The 21,798-nt window shown below is 51.8% G+C and overlaps 1 protein-coding gene across 2 annotated transcripts; it reads right to left on the minus strand.

Annotated features, from left to right (window-relative positions):
• Window positions 1-218: 218 nt before the first annotated feature.
• PTPN6 (protein tyrosine phosphatase non-receptor type 6) lies at window positions 219-21,404 on the minus strand. Of its 2 annotated transcripts, XM_053556786.1 has the most exons (17): window positions 21,181-21,336; window positions 13,699-13,931; window positions 13,488-13,610; window positions 13,074-13,268; window positions 10,274-10,463; window positions 10,000-10,116; window positions 9,784-9,897; window positions 9,511-9,607; window positions 9,128-9,207; window positions 8,788-8,937; window positions 5,690-5,821; window positions 5,392-5,546; window positions 2,252-2,319; window positions 2,002-2,153; window positions 1,813-1,904; window positions 754-894; window positions 221-579 (listed from the first exon to the last, which is right to left on the minus strand). In XM_053556786.1, exons 2-16 carry the CDS (start codon window positions 13,704-13,706, stop codon window positions 780-782), a joined length of 1,788 nt encoding a protein of 595 aa, XP_053412761.1. In that variant the 5' UTR covers window positions 13,707-13,931; window positions 21,181-21,336; the 3' UTR covers window positions 221-579; window positions 754-779. The 2 variants fall into 2 exon arrangements, with proteins under 2 accessions (XP_053412760.1, XP_053412761.1); XM_053556785.1 differs by lacking the exon at window positions 13,699-13,931 and having other exon boundaries at window positions 219-579; window positions 21,181-21,404.
• Window positions 21,405-21,798: the final 394 nt, after the last annotated feature.

Consider the following 21,798-nt stretch of genomic DNA (forward strand, 5'->3'; position numbering starts at 1 on the left):
CAGAGCCTCGTCTCTAAAAAAAAAAAAATAGCCAGCTGTTGTGGTGGGCACCTGTAGTCCCAGCTACTCAGGAGGCTGAGGCAAGAGAATCGCTTGAGCCCAAGAGTTTAAAGTTGCTGTGAGCTATGATGCCATCGCACTCTACCGAGGCTAATGAAGTAAGACTCTGTCAAGAAGGGAAAGGAAGGGAAGGGGAGGGAAGGGGAGGAGAGGAGAAGAAAAGAAAGAAAAAAGAGAGAGAAAAAGGAAGCTTCCCCACAGTCACACTCCTGTGTGTGAAGCAGAGTCAGAGTCGGGAATCAAGTAAGTACCTGACCTTGAAGACTGAGATTTCATGAGTCCACACGTATTCAAGAAGCCACCCTCCAGACCACCCCACAAGGCACTCAGAGTTAGAGACACTTGCAGTGATCCCAGGAGCTTTATTTACAAGAGTAGAAGGACCTGGCTCAGCCTGCTGGGCTATATACAGGGTTGGGGGGCATGACCATTTAAATTACAATAAAAAGGGGGTTCAGAGGTTCCAGCGGTGGGTGGGTCCACTGGAGACCTCTATAGGATCAATGTGGCCCGCCAAGGCTGTAGAGAGAAGGGAGTGAGGGAGTTAGAGGGTGGCTACAGCCTGGAGAGGGGACAAGAAGCAGCTCTGGGAGCAGCTGGGAAGGACAGGGTGAGGCTGTAGCCACCCCAGCCATCCAGGGGAAAGTGCTAGAGCCAGAGCATGCTGGAGCAGGCCAGTAGAAGGGGCCGTACCATGGCTGCTCAGGACAGCATCCAGCTCACTTCCTCTTGAGGGAACCCTTGCCCTTCTCCTTGTCTGCTGACCGCTGCTTCTTCACTTTCTCCTCCTTCTTGCTTTTACTGTACAGGTTCTCATACACATCCTCCTTGTGTCTGTGGGTGAGGATAGACAAGTGCAGGCACTTGGTACAGGTCGGCAGACAATGCAGGGTGACCCAGCCCTGGCAGCTCCTCTAGGCCACCCCATCTCCCTTGGTCACTGTCCCTACACTAGACACAAAGCTGCTTGAGGACAGAGGCTGCATCCCATACATTGGTACCACGGGGACCTACCTAGCTCAAGCCTACACATTGTGGGCACTCAGAAAATACTTATGGCTGGGCGTTGTGGCTCATGCCTGTAATCCCAGCACTTGGAAGGCTGAGGCGGGTGGATTGCCTGAGCTCACAAGTTTGAGACCAACCTGAGCAAGAGTGAGAAGACCTTGTCTCTGAAAAATAGCCGGGTGCTATGGTGGGCACCTGTAGTCCCAGCTACCTGGGCGGCTGAGGCAACAGAATCACTTGACAGGTGGCACCTGTAGCTCAGTGAGTAGGCCCCATATACTGAGGGTGGCAGGTTTGAACCCGGCCCTGGCCAAACTGCAAAAAAAAAATAGCTGGGTGTTGTGGCAGGTGCCTGTAGTCCCAGCTACTTGGGAGACTAAGGCAAAAGAATCACCTAAGCCCAAGAGCTAGAGGTTGCTGTGAGCTATGAGGCCACAGCACTCTACCAAGGGTGACAAAGTGAAACTCTGTCTCTAAAAAAAAAAAAGAGAGAGAATCACTTGAACCCAAGAATTTGAGGTTGCTGTGAGCTAACATGCCATAGCACTCTACCAAGGGTAACCAAGTGAGACTCTGTCTCAAAAAAAAAAGAAAAGAAAATACTTAAGAATAAAAGTAATGAGAACCAAGCTTGAACTTGAACCTAGATCTCCCCAGCTGCAACACATCCTCTCCAGAAAGGGAGGATTGGGTCAGGCAGGAGAGGGGATAGATGCCGGGAGGTGGCCAGCAGGGGCCACTCACCTGGAGGAGGTGCGGGAGGCTTTGGCATGGGCATTCTTCATGGCCAGGGGATAGGTGATGTTCCCATACTCCGATTCCTGGCCCTTCTGTGACTGTGGGCAGAGATGCAGTGGGAGGACGGTGGTTCCAGCAGGCCCAGATGATGCCCACTCCCCACTGCAGCCCCCCCAGGCTCTGCTCTGCATGCACCTGCATGACCTCCAGCTTCTTCTTGGTGGTCTCGATGAACTGTGCGATGGCCACATAGATGAACTTGTACTGCGCCTCTGTCTGCACCATGCCTGAGCGCTGTGCCCGCACCATCTGGATTGTTTTCTGGATGTCGATGTCACAGTCCAGCCCTGGTAAGTGTGGCAATCAGACCTCAGGCCCAGGCAGGGGTGGACACCAAGGTGCTGCTCACATGCCCACCCCCAAACTCTCCCCAGGTAACCCTCACCCTTGGTAGAGATGTTCTCCATGAGCATATCAATGACAATGATGGTGCCTGTGCGGCCGATGCCCGCGCTGGGGAAAGAAGGGGGCACCATCAGAGGCCCAGACAACCCTTCACCGGTATAGGGCCCCTATGCTCAGCTCCAGCCCTGGGCACAGTGTGAGGAGCCTGACCCTCCAGCCACATGAGGGAATGTGCCCTGAGTCACTTGGGCAAGAGAGGGCAGGAGTTTACCCAGTTCTGCACCGGTGCTCCCCACTTCAGCCAAGGGACTCGTGGGAAGGGGGCCTGTCTCTGAGTTGCTGACCTGGACCCTACAGGCACCTCCACCATTCCCCTTCCTCCCAGCACTACCCTTCTCCACTTCCTGACTCCTTCCTTGTGAAAGGCTGCCCTCTACCCTGGAAGATCTGGCACCCCCAAATCTCACGCTATCCCATCATCTCCCCTGGCCCTCTGGGCCCTCCCCTGTTCCTCCCTCCAAGAGTTGCATTTGGAGCTTCTTTCTGCAAGGCCTCATTTCCCTTTTCCTCTAAAGTCTGGCAGGGAAAGGGCAGCACTGAGACAGCAGGAAGCAAGGGCATGCAGGAGCAGGGCGGTGGGAAGTCTCTTTTCTTCCCCACCCTCTACCGCCACCCTCTACCAGAAAGACCCCATAGGGAACCCAGTCCTGCCCTTGACTGGGCCTGTCAGGCTAGTACCCTAAGTCACATTGTCTAATTTCAAACCCAGATTGTCAAAAATAACCCCCCCATCACCCACTTCCTTCCTGTGACTTCTAAATAAAGGCCATGGGGCTTTCAAGAAGTATGTGAATGTGTGTATAGTAGGGGTGGGGGTGGGTAGCAGGAGGGTAGTTTTTGGGAATAGGCCTATCCCTGGGAGGGCAGAGGGCAGAGCTAGGCCCCCAAGGCAGCAAGTGGGGGCACCTGCAGATTCAGCCCACCCAGCCCTGCCCCTGGACAGACAGTTGCTAGAGTGAGATGGAGGGCGTCTGTGGCCCTCACATGCCTGGGTCACAAGGAATGGGAAAGCAAGAGAGCGAGGCTGCCGCCATCTACCAAAGCATCAGCAGGCTGGGTGTGGGGGCTCTCGCCTGTAATCCTAGCACTCTGGGAGGCAGAGGCCAGTGGATTGCTTGAGCTCACAAGTTTGCGAGCAGCCTGAGCAAAAAGCAAGACCTCGCCTCTACTAAAAATAGTAAAACTTAAGCAGGAGGATTGCTTGAGCCCCAGAGTTGGAGGTTGCTGTGAGCTATGATATCATGCACTCTACCCAGGGTGACAGCTTAAGACTCTGTCTCACCAAAAAAAAAAAAGAAAAGAAAGCATCAGCAGGTCCCATCTTTTGGGGGTTTAAAATATTCCCAACACAGTGACGGACAGTTTAATCCTCACAACAACCCTATGAAATTCTGGTGTTACAGATGAGGAAGCTGAGAGTTAGAGAAGTAACTTTTTTTCCCTTTTCTTTTTTTTTTTTGAGACAGAGTCTCACTATGTCGCCATGGTGTCACAGCTCACAGCAATCTCAAACTCCTGGGCTTAAGCTATTCTCCTGTCTCAGCTTCCCAAGCAGCTGGGACCACATGTGCCCGCCACAATGCCCAGCTATTTTTTGGTTGTCGTTATTTTGTTCGGCAGGCCCGGGCTGGATTCAAACCTGCCAACTCCAGTGTACATGGCTGGCACCCCAGCTGCTGAGCTACAGGCACTGAGCCAGTTTTTCTATTTTTAGTAGAGACAGGGTCTCACTTTTGCTCAGGCTGGTCTTGAACTTGTGAGCTCAAGCAATCCACCCGCCTCGGCCTCCCAGAGTGCTAGGATTACAGGCGTGAGCCACTGTGCCCAGCCACTTTTTTCTTTTTCAAAAGACAGGGTCTCATTCTGTTGCCCAGGCTGAAGTGCAGTGCCAGCATCATAGCTCACTATACCCTCAAACTCCTGGGCTCAAGCAATTCTCCTGCCTCAGCCTCCCAAGCAGCTGGAACTATATAGGCACACGCCACCACACCCCACTAATTTGTTTTTTTAGAGATGAGATCTCAAACTCCTGGCCTCAGGCAATCCTCCCACCTTGGCCTCCCAAAGTGCTGGGATTATAGGAATGAGCCACTACACCTGGCCTAAAAGTTAGGTAATTTTTCCAAGGTCACAGAGCTGGTGAATGGAGGCACTGGAATTTAAATGGGTGGCCTCATCTGAGAGTCTGCACCCACTGCCTCCTATCCACCTGGCCAGGCTGGTGGTGGCAACTCATCTGGGAGACCCCTGCTACTCCTTACTGTTGCCCCACCCTCCACCTCACAGGAACAGGGTCTTCTGGTCATGAATGTGAGGGTCTCCAGAGGTGCTGAGGGTACATGTGCCCCTCGAAGAAGACAGCGCTGTCCCTATACAATCCTGGGGACCATATTACAGGATAGGGCTAGGAATGGAGGAGATAGAGGGGAGCAAAGAGGAAGCCTAAGACCCCCAGGGCTATAGGCAGGAAAGAGGAGGGTTGGGAAGGTAAAAGTCCTGGGGGCTGAGAAGAAACCGGCTGCACGGGACCTGAGAGGAGACAGGGCAGCTAGGACCAGATCTCTTATGAATGCCAGTCCAGCCTCTCCTCCCTGTACTAGCTGGTGACCTGGCCAATGCCTGGGTCTTCATTCCTCATCTGTGTTTGGCATGGTTGGACTAAATGCAGGAAAGCACCCAGGATACACTCCTAGGCAGAGAGCGAACAGGAGGGCTGGTTCCAGCAAAGTTCCACCCAGGGGTCTGGAGCCACAAGGGGTCTCAGAAGAGGCTGGGGATGGGTGGCACCTATGGCTCAGTGAGTAGGGCGCCAGTCCCATACAAGGGTGGTGGGTTCAGACCCGGCCCCAGCCAAAATGTAACTACAACAAAGAAAAAAAAAAAAATAAGAGGCTGGGGAGGTGTAATTAATCTAGTTAATGCATAAGCTGCTTATAGCAACACAGGGCACTAGGCTGCATTTATCTCTCAGCTGTCTTTTTTTTTTTTTTTGGCCAGGGCTGGGTTTGAACCCGCCACCTCCAGCATATGGGGGCCAGCACCCTATTCCTTGAGCCACAGATGCCGCCCCTCACCTGTCATTTTTGTTATCACTACTAATGTCATGACTATGATGCTTACCTACAGTGCACAATGATGGGCCCTGCATGAGGCAGACTTTCCTGCCGCTGGTTGATCTGGTCCAGGAAGCTGAGGACACCTCCAGGCTCGCTAGGGACCCCATGGTCAGGCCAGCTCAGATACTGGTAGTGCCAGATCTCCCGAACCAGGTCCCCCTGGGCCAAGGACACAGAGTCAGTGCCCCTTGCTCCCACATAACACCATCCTGCCTTGTCCCACCCACCCAGACAAGAGCACAAGTCCAATCCAAGAGAGGTTCTAGGGATGTGGGAGTGAGGCAGAGGGTGGGGACACTCACATTGTCCAGTGGGGAGACCTGCAAGGTACGGCGTTTATACTCAGCTGTGTCATGCTCCCCACAGTTGGTCACAGAGTAGAGTCCGTAAACACGCTGTGTACCCACCTCTGGCCAGTATGGAACACATTTGTTCTGAAAAGGGAGAGAAGAGTGGGGAATGAGGCACAGATGCAGGTCTGGGGTCCCTGGTGTTGCCCTAAACATTTGTCAGATGAATGGATGAGCCGGCTGAGAACCCAGAGACCTGGGATCTGGTCTCGGATCAGCCACCAACATGTGATGAGACCAGCCACTCCACCTTACAATTCATTCCATAAACATCACTGGGCACGCATCAAACCTGACACTGTGCAAACCAGGCTAAGTTATCAACACAAATCAGACCCAGGCCCAGACTATGCCCCTGCTCCTCTAGGGGCTCACAGAGAAACAAGTAAGCAGTGGGCAGCGCCTATGGCTCAGTTGGTAAGGCGCCGGCCCCTTATACCGAGGGTGGCGGGTTCAAACCCGACCCTGGCCAAACTGCAACCAAAAAATAGCCGGGCGTTGTGGCGGGCGCCTGTAGTCCCAGCTGCTCGGGAGGCTGAGGCAAGAGAATCGCTTAAGCCCAGGAGTTGGAGGTTGCTGTGAGCTGTGTGAGGCCACGGCACTCTACCAAGGGCCATAAAGTGAGACTCTGTCTCTACAAAAAAAAAAGAAAAAAAGAAACAGGTAAGCAGGAAACATGGACTGTGCGCACACAGGAGATGACGGAGAAAGAGGCTATGCTCCCTCTTTACAGAGGTTACAGAGGAAATCAGAGATGGCTTCACAGTATCTGAGCTAGGTCTGCAAAAATGAGGATTCTGCCAGGCAGAGATAGTGTGGAGAGAAAAAGTCATTTCCTATCAGAAAATGAGCTTGTGCAGAGAAAGGCATGGAACCTGAACAAGCCTGGCCTGCTGGAAGCCTTAAATGCCAAGTCTTAGGGTGTGATTTATCCCAAAGGTTACTGGAAGCCATTGAAGTGTTTCCTGAGAGGGAGCAACGTGTGCTTCAGACAGGATCACTTTGACTGCAGTGCAGAGGATACTGTAGAGGGGGAGCGTCCAGGGGATGGGCACACTCCAGAAGACACTTATGAGCAGGGAGGACAGGAGGGAGCCGGGGTATGGGCAGGAGAAACATTTGCTTTGAGACACACACAATAAGGAAGAAGGTTGTTTCTTTTGTTTTTGTTTTTATTTTATTTTATTTTATTTTTTTTTGAGACAGAGTCTCATTTTGTCACCCTCAGTAAAGTGCTGTGCCGTCAGAGCTTACAGCAACCTCAAACTCTTGGGCTCAAGAGATTCTCTTGTGTCACCCTCCCGACACAAGCGGGAAACTGGAGTCCCACAGCTGGGACTACAAGTGCCTGCCACATGCCTGGCTATTTTTAGAGATGGGGGTCTCGCTCTGGTTCAGGCTGGTCTTGAACTCTTGAGCTCAAGCAATCCACCCGCCTCGGCCTCCCACTTGCTGGGATTATAGGCATGAGCCACCATGCCTGCCCTGGAAGAGGGTTGGTTTTAAAAATTGAGTTGGGCGGTACCTGTAGCCCAAGGAGTAGGGCCCCAGCCCCATATGCTGGAGGCGGCAGGTTCAAACCCAGCCCCAGCCAAAAACTGCAAAAAAAAAAAATTAAAACTTGAGTTTAGGGCGGTGCCTGTGGCTCCAGTGGGTAGGGCACCAGCCCCATATACTGAGGGTGGCAGGTTCGAACCCAGCCCCGGCCAGCTAAAATAGCAATGAGAATTGCAACAAAAAATAGCCGGGGCTCGGTGCCTGTGGCTCAAGCAGCTAAGGCGCCAGCCACATACGCCTGAGCTGGCAGGTTTAAATCCAGCCCTGGCCCACCAAACAACAATGATGGCTGCAACCAAAAAAAAAAAAAAAATAGCCAGGCGTTGTGGCAGGTAACTGTAGTCCCAGCTACTTGGGAGGCAGAGGCAGGAGAATCACTTGAGTCCAGGAGTTGGAGGTTGCTGTGAGCAGCACTCTATCCAGGGTGACAGCTTGAGGCTCTGTCTCAAAAAAAAAAGCCGGGCATGTGGCGGGCACCTGTAGTCCCAGCTACTCGCGAGGCTGAGACAAGAGAATCGCTTGAGCCCAAGAGTTGGAGGTTGCCGTGAGCTATGACTCCACAGCACTTTACCAAGGGTGACAAAGTGAGACTCTGTCTAAAAAAAAAAAACAAAAACAAAATAAACCTTGAGTTTGGGGGAGGCGCCCATAGCTCAGTCAGCAAGGGTGCCGGCCACATACACCTAGGGTGGCGGGTTCAAACCCAGCCCAGGTCTGCTAAGCAACAATGACAACTGCAACCAAAAAATAGCTGGGCGTCCTACTATGAAACCAATTTATAGCTTTCTTATGAAAGCTATAACCAAATTATAGCCCAAGAAGGGGAGAGGGAGGGGAGGGAGGGGAGAGGATGGGTGGAGAGAGGGTAATTGGTGGGACCACACCTACAGTGCATCTTACAAGGGTACATGTGAAATTTACTAGGTGTAGAATATAAAGGTCTTAACACAATAACTAAGAAAATGCAGTGAAGGCTATGCTAAACAGTTTGATGAAAATCTTTCAAATTGTATATAAAACCAGCACATTGTACCCCATGACTGAATTAATGTACACAGCTATGATTTAATAAAAATTAAAAAAATACTTAAAAAAAATAGCTGGGCGTTGTGGTGGGTGCCTGTAGTCCCAGCTACTTGGAAAGCTGAGGCAAGAGAATCGCTTACACCCAAGAGTTTGAGGTTGCTGTGAGCTGTAACACCACAGCACTCTACCAAGGGCAACCTAATGAGACTCTGTCTCAAAAAAAAAAAAAATACAAAACTTGGGTTTGGAGCTCAGGAGAGCCCAGCTTGGAAACAGGGACCTGGTAGTCACAGCATATAGAGACTCTGTCTATAGTCCTCAGTTTCCCAATTTTGCAACAAAGACTGGGCCCGTGCCCTCTGAGACTCCTTTCTGCCCTGGTATCTTAGGTTGCTTAGGCTTAATACTGGTTAACAGCAAGTAATGGGGAGGCGTGGCGATCAGGGTGGTGCAGAGCTTGGCCTTACCCGGCCTTTCTCCACCTCTCGGGTGGTCATGACTATGACGCGGGTGTTCTCTTGCCACACCATCTGCCAGAAGTCGTTGACTGTGGCCTCCAGACAGCCCTGGCTGGCGATGTAGGTCTTAGTGTTCTCATCAGGTCCTAGCAGCTGGTTCTGGAGGCAAGCACAGAAAGACACACCTCAGGACAGTGAGACCCTTGGCCTGGGTGGGCGCTGTACCTCTGCCACCCATCCAAGGTACCCTCTTCAGCTTTGCTCAGGTATCTCCTGAATCTAGGGTCCCCTGTGAGATAGGGAATTCCCAGGGCCCCACCTCTCCTCCCGTGGGACCCATACCACAGACCTTGACGTAGTTGGCATTGATGTAGTCTGACCCAGGAATGTTACTGTCACGTCCCTGCAGGATCACTCGGCTGTGGTCAACTGGGAGTGGGCAGAGAGGATGCAAGATGGCCTGGGTCAGCCAGAGCCTCCCCACCTCTAGGGTAGACCCTTTCTGATTGGATAGTCCATTCTGGTCTCAAAAGCCATGAGGCTCACAGAGGACTGTGGGCAGCAGGGGAAGGGGCCTGTATGGAGCAGGAGGCAGAGGTTTCACAAGAAGGAGGCCAGAGAAGCAGGGCAGACTGCTTGTGGGTGGTAGGGAGGTGGGCTGGAGCAGGGGTCATCTCCTGGTTAAAGGGAAATTGCCTGGAGGGCGGGGAATGGGGTGACCTGGGTGCTCACAGGGAAGAATGTTCTTGTAACGGTTCTTGCCCTTGTTCTCTGGCCGCTGCCCCTCTAGCCGCTGGTGCAAGTTCTTTACCTCCTGCTTCTGCAGACTCTGGGATGAGAGAGGGAAAATGAGCACCGGCCCAGGGAGAGGGTGTCATGGGAGGAGCTAGCATGGGAAAGGTCAGTATCAGAGGTGGGCAAAAAGGGAAGGGCTGGCTTGGGCCCTACACAGGCCCTATACCAGCTGCCTCTGCTAACCCAGCCCAGCTGGTTCCCACTGCGCACCTCAAACTCCTCCCAGAAGCCAGCCTTGGCTGTGTCCTCAGACTCCTTCTTCTTGTTCAGTTCCAAGACCCGGTTCTCAATATCAGCTGCATTCACCCGCGTGGCGTAGTATGGCTGGGGTGGGGGAGGGCCAGAAGTCAGCACCTTAGAGATCTCAGAAGCTCACAGCTGGAGTTGGCTCAAGAGGAAGGAGGCAGCCAGGCCCACACCCCTCACCTGCCGTAGGTAGACAAAGGCACCTGAGGCCTCCTCAATCCCCGTCTTCTTGAAATGCTCCACCAAGTCCGTGAGGCTGTCAAAGGTCTCTGAACCACCCACTGTGTAGCGTCCACCCTGAGGGGTGCCAAGAAAGGCCACTGCACAAGGCCTGAGCCTCCCTCCCTGCCCCTCAGCCTTGAATCCAAGCTCAGGCCAACACTCCCACCACCCATGTGCTGGGCACAGACAGGAGTCCCAGACAAATGCTTCCCACGCCACCTGGCTGCCTTACCTCACACATAACCTTGATGTGGGTGACCTTGAGAGGGGAGCCTGGGCCAGCCTTAGGCTGGTCGCTGAGGACAGACAGCACAAAATCTCCTGGCTGGCTGAGACTTTCACGCACAAGAAATGTCCAGGGCTCACCCTTGGCCTGCAGCAGTGTCTCTGCCTGCCCCCCAGACATGTGGCCATGGTACCACCTGGAGAAAGCAACACCACAGACAGTGAGACCTAGGCCAGAGGGGAAGGCACTGAGTAGAGAGATGCACAGAGAGGAGGAGGGAAATCGAGTCACTGCTGTGTCAGACACTGTGCCAGATGCTTTCAGATCTACCATCCCACATAGGTCCATGACTGTCTCACAAAACTGCTGAGAGGTGGGTATTATCCCCACTTTGAAGATAAGGAAACCAAGACTGAGCAATTGCATGCCGGCCCAAGGCCGTTCACTGGTCAGAGGCAAGCCTCAGGAGTTGTAACCAGGCTTTAAACCCAGATCCACCTCTGAAAGGCAAAAAGGCCTGCAATATCCAGAACATCCCACGAAAGACCACAGGCCAAAATCACACATAGCTGTGGGAGATGGGGAGCGAGGGAAGCCCCAGGGAGCACTGGGGAGAACTCCCCAGGGAGGCAGGGAAGACAGGCAACCCCACTGGGGAAAAAGTGGTTCAGGGGGTTCCAGGGTGCCCTGGATGATGTCACTGAGGGGGAGGCTGGAGTTCAAAGGGGCTCAAAGGGGCTCAAAGAAGCTCAAAGGGGCTGTCGGGGCAGAAAGCAGAACTAAGACCTTTCCCCGAAGCACACCCCCTTCCCAGGAGGAAACTGCAGCCCCACAATGCCCAGCCCCACAGGAAACCACGTGATGGAAAAAACACAAAACTCCTTCTGGGGAGAGAGTGAGAAGTGAGGTTGTGAGGTTTCCTCAGCCCAGGGACCAGGGGAAGGGGGGCATTTTCCAACCGCAGGGATGGGGGAAGGAAGGAGGGGGCCAGTCTGTTTTGACCATCTCACCCCTTCCTGGAGGAGACTCCAGCTAAGACCTCCAGAGCCTCCTCCCCCCAGGAGCCCCTGGGCCACTCCACCTACCACCCTCAAGCAATGGGGAGGGGGCTGAGTCCCTATCCTCGGGCCCCAGGATGAGGAAGTCTCCATGCAAATGTCAAGCTGACCACAAGAAGAGAGGGAGCCATTGAGGGGACAAATGCAAATTCCTGTAGAAGAGGCACAGAAGCCACAGGCAAGAACACTTGTTTGGAGATAGAGCTTCTCACACACTCCCAAGGTCAGGGGTGAGGTGGGTTTCTCAGCATGGGTCACCCAGAAGGGCCTCTAGAATGGCCGCCCTGGTCTTTATCCCTTCCCAGTGTTGCCTTCTCTCCCTCAATAGCTTCTCCCAGACTCTTATTTTGTTGTTGTTGATGCACTTATCATTGCTGTTTTAGCTGGGGCTGGGTTCAAACCTGCCACCCTCAGTATATGGGGCTGGCGCCCTACCCACTGAGCCACAGGCACCACCCTCTCCCAGACTCTTGAACCAAGCTTGGCCTCCTCTCTAGAGGGCCCACTGGGGCCCTCCTCTCTTCCATTCATGGTCAATCCATCCTCCTTTAGCAGGGCTGACCCTGGCTTGGGGCAAGGAGAAAGAGAGGACATGAGGTGTTAGAGGGTCTCAATGGCAAACTCCCCGTAAGTGTTCTGAGTTTGTCAGGGACAGGCCAGAGGGAATATTGAGGGGGCAACTGTGAGCAGAACCACCCATCCTGAAGAAAAAGGCCTCAAGGAAGCAGATCAATGGCTTCGTGTTGACTAGATAGAGTCTCCATGGTGGCCCACAGGGCTTCTACCTCAGCGTTACCCAGTCCTGAGTTCTAATCACTGACTTAAACAAAACCATGGGTGCAAGTGTGGAGACCTGATCTCAGAAAGATGAAAGCAGACAGAACTGAGGTTCAGAACCATTTCAACAATCCATCCACAAATACAGCACAAGGGCAAGTCGGTTTAGCCCCAGGAGTCCATGTGAAAAACAATACTCAGGATTATTCAACTGCCCCTGAATTTAATAGGATCTGTCATTGGGATATAGCTACTGAAATAAGCCACTGTGCGGGGATAAGCATTCAGATCCCCCACCCCTAACCCAACCTTTGGGGAGACCACATGGAAAGTAGTCAGCCCAGTTCTGGAGACCACATTTTAGCAGTGAAGGAGAGAGTAGTACCCAGTCCCCAGGATAGTACTAGGCCCTTTGCACGTGTGACCACATTATACCCTGTTTTCAATTATCTATCCTTGGGCCAAGGAACCTGCCAAGCTCTACCCAGCCCCAGAGGATGGGCTCATCCTCACCCAGTTGCAGAGATAAAGTGTCAGGCATACTAATAAGCATTGATCCCTAAGATTCCCTCAACACTAACACCCCCCATGTTAACCCACAGTGGAGAGGGAGGAGGAAGGGGTGGCTATAGGGAGGCAGGTTTAGTTCCATAGAAGGAAGTGCTTTCTAACAATAGATCTGACCTATGAAATGCCAGCTGGGAGTGGTGACCTCCCTGTCACTAGCACGACCAGTGTTGCCAGTGGACAGTGACCCTAGAGTAAGCCATGGCTTCCTCAGGGGCTGGATGGAGAGGGTGGTGGATATCCTCTGAGACACCAGGTCACAGTGTGACATGGAGGAGAGACACTGAGAGCCCTGAGGTGGAGCAGGGATGGGGAAGGGTTGGACACAGGCAGTGCTATGGTGATAGTGCAGAGGAGCCAGCCTGCCTCTGTGCAGGAGTGGGCTGGGGTGCAAAGGCCCTCACCTCTCACTGGTGGGGTCGGAACAGTTCAACGGATACTTCAGGTGGATGATGGTGCCATCGCGGTCCTGCAGAACGCCCTGCTGCTGCGTGTAGTACTCCACCAGCTCCGTCAGTGTCGCGAACTTCTCACCTCCATACAGGTCATAGAAATCCCCAGAATTCTGGATCCTAATATGGGTCACCTGATCCCCCACCCTGTGGAATATAAGGAGCAGAGGCAGGTTGGGTGGTGACAGAGTGAGGGTCTGGAGTGTGGGACACACACACAGATGGCGGGGGGCATGCTGGGGCTGAGGGCAAGAACACAGACAAGGCTGGGGACTAGGGAGTTGACCCTGCCCTAGGGGAACTGGAACTTGGGTCCAGGGCTTGGCCTCACACAGTGGAGCTGCCAGAGTGCTGGAGGGCACCTACCTGACAGAAAGAGAGAAGTCACCCTGGTTCTTGCGACTGGGCCGAGCCAGGAAGCTCCCATGGACACCCCGGCCCTTGAGAAGGGTCTCGGCATCCAGCCCACTGAGGTCTCGGTGAAACCACCTGGAAAGTCCAGGCAGGGCAATGAGGTGAGGTCCCATGGACCCCAGGGCACCTTTGCCTCCTGCCTACCGGAATCCCAGGCCCTTACCTCACCATCCTGGGGGCTCCCGGAGAGGAAAGAGGTGTAGAGAATGAGGTGGCGCAGCCTAGCCTGGGCAGGAAGGACGCTGGGGCTAAGCCTCAGACCCAACTGTAGGTGCCAGGCCACCTTGCCACCCCTGACGGTCCTGGTTCTGGTGCTGCCTCTCCACTGGCCTGGGGCAGCCGGCAGGGCGGGGACAGGAAGGGGCGCGGCCGACCCCTTGAGGGAACTCACTTGTACTTCTCGTTTTTTTAGAGCAGAGCAAGGGAAGAGAAGCAGAGCTGGGTGACAGGGTGGCAGTGGGGGTGGGGATGGGGCCCCGTTTCCCACATGTCTACCATCAAAGGCTCAGGAACATGGCCCTGCACATATGTAACAACACATGAAATAAGGATACATGTGTGCCTTGCAGCCTCTGGGCCAGGATCATGCAGCATGCACATGAACACACACAGTCCCAGGCCATGTCTTCCACCTGTATCAGCTGCTTCTGCACAGCCTTCCCTGGCTAATAAAATGCTAATAACAATGAAGATGGGTGACACCTATCATTTAATGGAGTCTTACCGTATGCCAGGCACTGTGCTGTAATGTCTTTTACATGCCTTGTCTGATTTCGTCTTCACCACAGTCCTATTATTATTAACTTTAACCCCACTTTACAGACAAAGAACTCGAGGCCCAGGGAATTTAAGGAATGCCAAGGTCATCAAGTTAGTAAGTGGTAGTGCCAGGTTTCAAACCCAAAGCCAATGATTTTAACTAATATATGTCAAGGCTCTAGGCTTCAAAGAATAGAGGTTGTGAGTCTCCTTGTCCAAAGGGGCTGCTGTGGGAGGGGGATACTCCCTAATAGTTAAGACATTGCAGAAGGTAGGGAATCCTCCCATAACCAACATACATGCTCGCTGCAGCAGAAGGCTGGACAAAATGACCCCTGTACAGCCCTGTCAAATTCAGGCCCTTTCTGCTTCTTGTCTCTGGACTCTGCCCTGCCCCAGAGATATCTGATCAGGGGTCCTGTCTCCTGGTGGATAGAAGATGGGAGCCAAGGTCCTTTTCATAGCTGATACTCTTAGGGCTGGGTGACCTTTAGAGGACCTGAATACTAAAAGCATACGATGACCACTGCCCCATCTGTAATTCCAAATACAAATGCCAGCACCACCAATCCAAGGAAAGAAGCTCAAGAGGACACAAGGAACTTCATAATGATGATTTCCCCTAGAAGAAAAAACTGAGTGGCTGGGAGACAGGGGTAAAAGGGGCACTTACTTTTTTTTTTTCTTCCATTTTTCTTTTTTTGAGACAGAGTCTCACTCTGTTGCCCAAGCTAGAGTGCTAGAGCATCAGCCTAACTCACAGTAACCTCAAACTCCTGGGCTCAAGTGATACTCCTGCCTCAGACTCCTGAATAGCTGAAACTACAGGTGCTCACCACAATGCCTAGCTAATTTTTCTATTTTATTTTATTTCATTTTATTTATTTATTTATTTATTTTTTGTAGAGACAGAGTCTCACTTTACCACCCTCGGTAGAGTGCCATGATGTCACAGGACTCACAGCAACCTCCAGCTCTTGGGCTTTCGCGATTCTCCTGCCTCAGCCTCCCAAGCAGCTGGGACTACAGGTGCCCGCCACGACACCCGGCTATTTTTTGGTTGCAGTTCAGCCGGGGCTGGGTTTGAACCCGCCACCCTCGGTATATGGAGCCGGCGCCCTACTCACTGAGCCACAGGCGCCACCTATTTATTTATTTTTTTTTTTTGAGACATAGTCTCACTCTGTCACCCTGGGTAGAGTGGCATGGCATTGTAGTTCACAGCAACCTCAAATTCTTAGGCTTAAGTGATCCTCTTGCCTCAGCCTCCCCATAAACTGGGACTACAGGCACCCACCACAATGCCCAGGTAATTTTTTTGTTTGTTTGTTTGTTTTTTTTGGCCAGGGCTGGGTTTGAACCTGCCACCTCTGGCATATGGGACCAGCGCCCTACTCCCTGAGCCACAGGCGCCGCCCCAGGTAATTTTTATATTTTTAGTATAGACAGGTTCTCAGTCTTGCTCATGCTGGTCTCCAACTCCTGAGCTTAAGTGATCCTCCTTCCTCAGCCTTCCAGATTGTTAGGATTATAGGTATAAGCCACCATGCCCCAGCTTCCACATTTTTGAATGTTGTATGGTGGGCATGAATTACCTTAAGAAAAATTAAGAAACTATATATACCTGTACATATCAGAAGTAAATAAAGCTACACACACACACACACAAAAGAAAGAAAGAGGGCGGCACCTGTGGCTCAGTCGGTGGGGTGCCGGCCCCATATACCGAGGGTGGTGGGTTCAAACCCGGCCCCGGCCAAACTGCAACAACAAAAAAAAATAGCCGGGTGTTGTGGCAGGCGCCTGTAGTCCCAGCTACTTGGGAGTCTGAGGCAAGAGAATCGCTTAAGCCCAGGAGTTTTTTTGTTTGTTTGTTTGTTTTTTTTTTGTAGAGATAGAGTCTCACTTTATCATCCTTGGTAGAGTATTGTGGCATTACAGCTCACAGCAACCTCCACCTCCTGGGCTTAGGTGATTCTCTTGCGTCAGCCTCCCCAGTAGCTGGGACTACAGGTGCCCGCCACAACACCCAGCTATTTTTGTTGCAGTTTGGCTGGGGCCAGGTTTGAACCCACCACCCTTGGTATATGGGGCTGGCACCCTACTCAGTGAGCCACAGGCGCCGCCCAAGCCCAGGAGTTGGAGGTTGCTGTGAGCTGTGTGATGCCATGGCACTCTACCTAGGGCCATAAAGTGAAACTCTGTCTCTACAAAAAAAAAAAAGAGAAAGAAAGAAAGGAAAGAAAGAAAGAGAGAAAGAGAGAGAGAAAGAAAGAGAGAAAGAGAGAGAAAGAAAGGAAAGGAAAGGAGGGAGGGAGGGAGGGAGGGAGGGAGGGAGGGAGGAAGGAAGGAAGGAAGGAAGGAAGGAAGGAAGGAAGGAAGGAAGGAAGGAAGGAAGGAAGGAAGGAAGGAAGGAAGGAAGGAAGGAACTGGCCGGGTGCGGTGGTTCACACCTGTAATCCTACTACTCTGGGAGGCTGAGCAGGGTGGATTGCCTGGGCTCATGGTTCTAGACCAGCCTGAGCAAGAGCGAGACCTCCATCTCTAATAGCCAGGTATTATGGCAGGTGCCTGTAATCCTAGCTAACTGGGAGGCTGAGGCAAAAGGATAGCTAGCTTAAGCCCAAGAGTTTGAGGTTGCCACAAGCTGTGACACCATGGCACTCTACCAAGGGTGACAAAGTGAGACTGTCTCAAAAAAAAAAAAAAAAAAGGCGGTGCCTGTGGCTCAAAGGGTGGGGGCATTCAAACCCAGCCCCGGCCAAAAACTGTAAAAAAAATAAAAAAAAGATAAAGCCCAACAAAAGGCTAATTTTCCCACGACAACTACTTTATTTTTTTAAGAAACATCAGGGGGCGACGCCTGTGGCTCAATCGGTAGGTAAGGCGCCGGCCCCATATACCAAGGGTGGCGGGTTCAAACCCAGCCCCGGCCAAACTGCAACCAAAAAATAGCCGGGCGTTGTGGCGGGCGCCTGTAGTCCCAGCTACTCGGGAGGCTGAGGAAAGAGAATCACTTAAGCCCAGGAGTTGGAGGTTGCTGTGAGCTGTGTGAGGCCACGGCACTCTACCGAGGGCCATAAAGTGAGACTCTGTCTCTACAAAAAAAAAAAAAAAAAAAAAAGAAACATCAGGGAGGTTGGGGTGGAGGGAGGGTAACTGGTGGGGCCACACCTACAGTGCATCTTAGAATGGGTACAGGCAAAACTTACTAAATGCAGAATACAAATGTCTACATACAAAAACTAAGAAAATGCCATGAAGGCCATGTTGAACAGTTTGATGAGAATATTTCCGATTGTATATGAAACCAGAACATTGTACCCTTTGATTGCACTAAAGTACACAGCTATGATTTAACAATAATAATAATAATAAAAAAAGAAACTTCAAACATCGGTGCAGTAGCTCAGGCCTGTCATCCCAGCACTTGGGAGGCTGAGGCAGATGGATTGCTTGGGCTCACAAGTTTGAGACCAACCTGAGCAACAGCAAGACCTCATCTCTTAAAAAAAAAAAAAAAAATAGTGGGGCGCTGTGTTGGGTGCCTGTAGTCCCAGCTACGTGTGAGGCAAGAAAATCACTTGAACCCGAGAGTTTGGGTTGCTGTGAGCTAAGATGCCATGGCACTCTACCAAGGGCGACCAAGTGAGACTCTGTCTCAAAAAGAAAGAAAGAAAGAAAGAAATATCAAACTCTTCCCCTCTCCAAGAAAGGGTTTTCCTCCTTTTTTGGAGGAGGGCTTCCTCCTCTTATTGGCACCCTGGGGGAATTTGCTTGGTCCATTTACTGCATAGTCCAACTTTGACAACCCCTTCCGTTTGGCTACTGCCCTAAAAGACCTGAAATGTCCAAGAACTCTCTCTCACACCAAAGGGCAGGAAGAGCAGATCTAATGGGCTCTTGTTCAGAGCCTCACACAATGCCAACCACCAAGTAAGTGTCTAGTAAGCAAGCTCATCAATACACATGCACATACATGGTCACAAATACAGCTTTCTGGTCCCATGAAAATGGGACACACACACAGCCTGCTTGTTATATACAGATGAGTGTGAATGTACTAGTATACCACTTACGTACACAAAGTCCCACAACACGGCCCTGTCATCCATGTCGACCTACATCCATACCTGGTCCAGTGCAAATCTCCACACGTGGACACAGGACCCTGACCACACAAAAAGTTTCAGTTCCATGCTCAACGCCAAACATCTACTGTACCCTGGTCCCGAGATACTCTCTTTCAGGACTTAAACTCACTTGGTGGGAAGAGAAACTAGGCACCCAGAAACTCACGATCTGTGGGAGAGGCAGGAATTCCTCTAACCTGTGTCAAGCCCAGAGACAGAGTTCAGACAAGATGTATAGTTTCTCCTATTCTTTGGCAGGAAAATAAAAAACAACCTCTTTTACTTTGGCACAGCATTCTGAAGGTTGCAGAGCACTTGCACATACACAATCTCATCTCGGCCTTGGCCTTGTGATATAAGAATTACTTTCTCCATTTGTTTTTTCATTTTTTTTTTTCTTTTAGAAACAGGGTCTTCTTGCTCCATGGCCCTGGCTAGAGTGCAATGGTGACATTATAGCTCATTAAAACCTCAAACTCCTGGGCTCAAGTGATCCTCTTGCCTCAGCCTCCCAAGTAGCTGGGGCTACAGGTGCCTGCCACAACGCCCAGCAAAGTTTTCTATTTTTTGGTAGAAATGAGGGTCTCACTCTTGCTCAGGCTGGTATCAAACTCCTGACCACAAGCAGTCCACCCCCCTCAGCCTCCCAGAGTGCAAGGATTACAGACATGAGCCACTCTGCCTGGCCTATTTTCCCCATTTTTTTAAAGGGAAGAAACAGGCTGAGGGAGACTAAGAGTTACAAAATTAAGTGCCTGATAATTCAGAAGAGAAAAATATTCCCTTGGGAAGCAAGGAGGATAAAAGTGGAGATCAAGGTAAACAGTGACTCAGTAAGACAGGTAGTCTGAGAGAACAAACAAGGTGAAATAATCTCTAGAAAGTTACTAAACTTCTCTGAGCCTCGGTATCTCAACCTGATAAATGGGCTTAACAATATTTCCAAATACTATGTGAAAACCTGATAGAGGTAGGTTTCAGTGCCACCAGCTTTCAATAATACATTATATTATTAATCTTCATGCCAAGTCTATTTAGTAAGTGTTATTCACCCAATTTTAGAAACAAAAACTAAGACTCAGAGATGTTAAGTAACTTGCCCAAGGTCACAAGCTAGTGAGTGGGAAGAAGGACAACAAGGTTGTCTGATGCCAGAGCCTGACGCCCTTTCCACCACACCCACCACACTGCTGGAAAAGGCTCAGTGGGGTAGATGCAGGTCCTGGCCCAGCCCAGCATGGAAGACGGGAGAAACAGGTACCCCCACAGAGGCAACATCTGCTGAGGCACAGAAGTGGTGTGCACAGAGTCCAGGCAAGCAGTGCCTGGGTGTTAGGAGACCTGTGCAGCTGGAGAAAAGTTGTTCTGACAGGCTGGGGCCCAGCTCCAAAGGGTCATGTGAGCCCAGCTGAGAAACTGAGGGGCAGGCCTTTCCAAGTCACCTGGTAAGAAAGATCATGGCAGGAGTGTAGAAAGGATCAGGGACCAGATCAGATACCAGAAGGGCCCACCTCAGTATCACCCCAGTGCCCTGCAATGGGGCAGGGCAGATGTGGGAGTGTGAGAAGCAAGAATCAGCAGGACTTGAGGGCTGCTCACTCACAAACTCACTAACACTGACAACCTTTCACTTACAGCATCCCAACTCCAGTGAGGTCTAACCTGACCTGGCATTGCCTCTGCCATTTTTGTATTTGTTCCCACATCAGGGCTTTGTGCTTGCCATTTCTGTGCCCAGGGATGCTTGACTCTCGATCATGTCACATGGCTGGTGACTCCTTCCCATCCAGGTTTCAGCTCAAATGTCACCTCCTCAGAAAGCCCTCCAGGACCTCTCCAGCTAGTCATGGCACCCCTAGTCCCCTGCTAGCATGTGAAACTGTTCCATTTTCTGCACTTTTTTTTTCTTTGAGATAGAGCCTCAAGCTGTCGCCCTGGGTAGAGTACTGTGGCATCACAGCTCACAGCAACCTCCAACTCCTGGGCTCAAGCGATTCTCCTGCCTCCGCCTCCCAAGTAGCTGGGACTACAGGCGCCTGCCACAACGTCCGGCTATATTTTGGTTGCAGCTGTCGTTGTTTGGTGGGCCCGGGCTGGATTTGAACCTGCCAGCTCAGGTGTATGTGGCTGGCACCTTAACCGTTTGAGCCACAGGCATTAAGCCAGCATAACACTTTTTAAAACCTAAAACGATGCTATTTCTTGGGGTTATTTGTTCAGTCTGTTCCCTCCCACTGGAATGTACGATTGTGGGAGCAGGAACACCATCTTGTCTTGCTCACTCCAGTATCACCAGCATCTTAAACAGTACCTGGCATGTAATAGATGCTCAACACCATGAAAGGAAAGAAAGAAAATGGAACCGAGGCAGATGCTCGGCAGTGTGGGGGAAGTTGACTGGGAATGGAAGAACTTTGTCAGGTTTGCCTTTCAGATTGTTATGTTTGAGATGATACCAGCTACCCACAGGTACAAATCTCAAGAAAGAGGCAGAAGTAGGGGGCCAGGAGCTGGAGGTAGAAATGCAATGGTAGGGATAGATAACACACTTCCCAAGGAAAGTGTTACAGAAAGAGGGGTCAAAGGGGCATGAATGAGCTTGGGGATCTTCACAGCTTGGGGGAAAGAGAAAAGAACATACGGACAGGAAGCAGACCCAAGGCAAGACACAGCAGAAGATTAAACTTATGGCCATAACCCCTCCCTTCCAAACTAACAGGAGATTGTGGGAACCAGGTGGTGCAGGGACTTACCCACGGGACAGCATCTCCCTGGAGAGATGGGGGGAAGTCACAGGCAGAGGCCCACAGGGGGCAGGGCTGAGCCAGTGGCACAGCTGTGCACTGTGGCCCTGGCCAGGTGTGGAAAAAATGCTCAGAACTCAGCTACTTCCTTCTCAATCCAGCCCGCCAAGCCTGTGGCACTACAGGGACAAGGCCCTAGGCTAATGATCTTCAGGAAAAGGACAGGTAGGGCGGGGCTGGCCTGAGACCGCCCCCACCAGCCAGCTTCCCTTGTAGTCCCAATCGCTAGTCCCCAGTGCGGCAGGCCTGCCTGCCAGTCCAGAAAGCCTTCCCCAGGGAGAGGAGGAGCCACCTGGAGCTCCACCTGGCGCTGACAGAGCAGCAGGAGGGCCGGTAGGGGCAAGACCAGGAAGTAGCCCTGACCAAGGCCACACCAACCAATGGGGAACTTCTCAGTCAGCAGAAACTAAAGGGCCTAAAGGAAAAGCCCTGGGAGTCCAAGTCCCTATGGAAGGAAGCCCACCTGTGCAGGCCCACCCATGCAGGGTGATGATGCAGTCTAGTCTCTCAGCCTGCCCTGAGGGGAAGGTAGGAGCCTTAGGCCCTCACTGGAGTAGATCTGGGCCC

This window comes from Nycticebus coucang, chromosome 12, assembly GCF_027406575.1.
Source record: "Nycticebus coucang isolate mNycCou1 chromosome 12, mNycCou1.pri, whole genome shotgun sequence".
Classification (NCBI taxonomy): Eukaryota; Metazoa; Chordata; class Mammalia; order Primates; family Lorisidae; genus Nycticebus; species Nycticebus coucang.

Coding starts and splice junctions, on each gene's coding strand:
- PTPN6 (XM_053556785.1), bottom strand. Junction 10,464..13,073: donor TCCGACCCCACCAGTGAGAG/GTGAGGGCCTTT, acceptor TGCTTTCTCCAG/GTGGTACCATGGCCACATGT. Junction 8,938..9,127: donor TCAATGCCAACTACGTCAAG/GTCTGTGGTATG, acceptor GCTTGCCTCCAG/AACCAGCTGCTAGGACCTGA.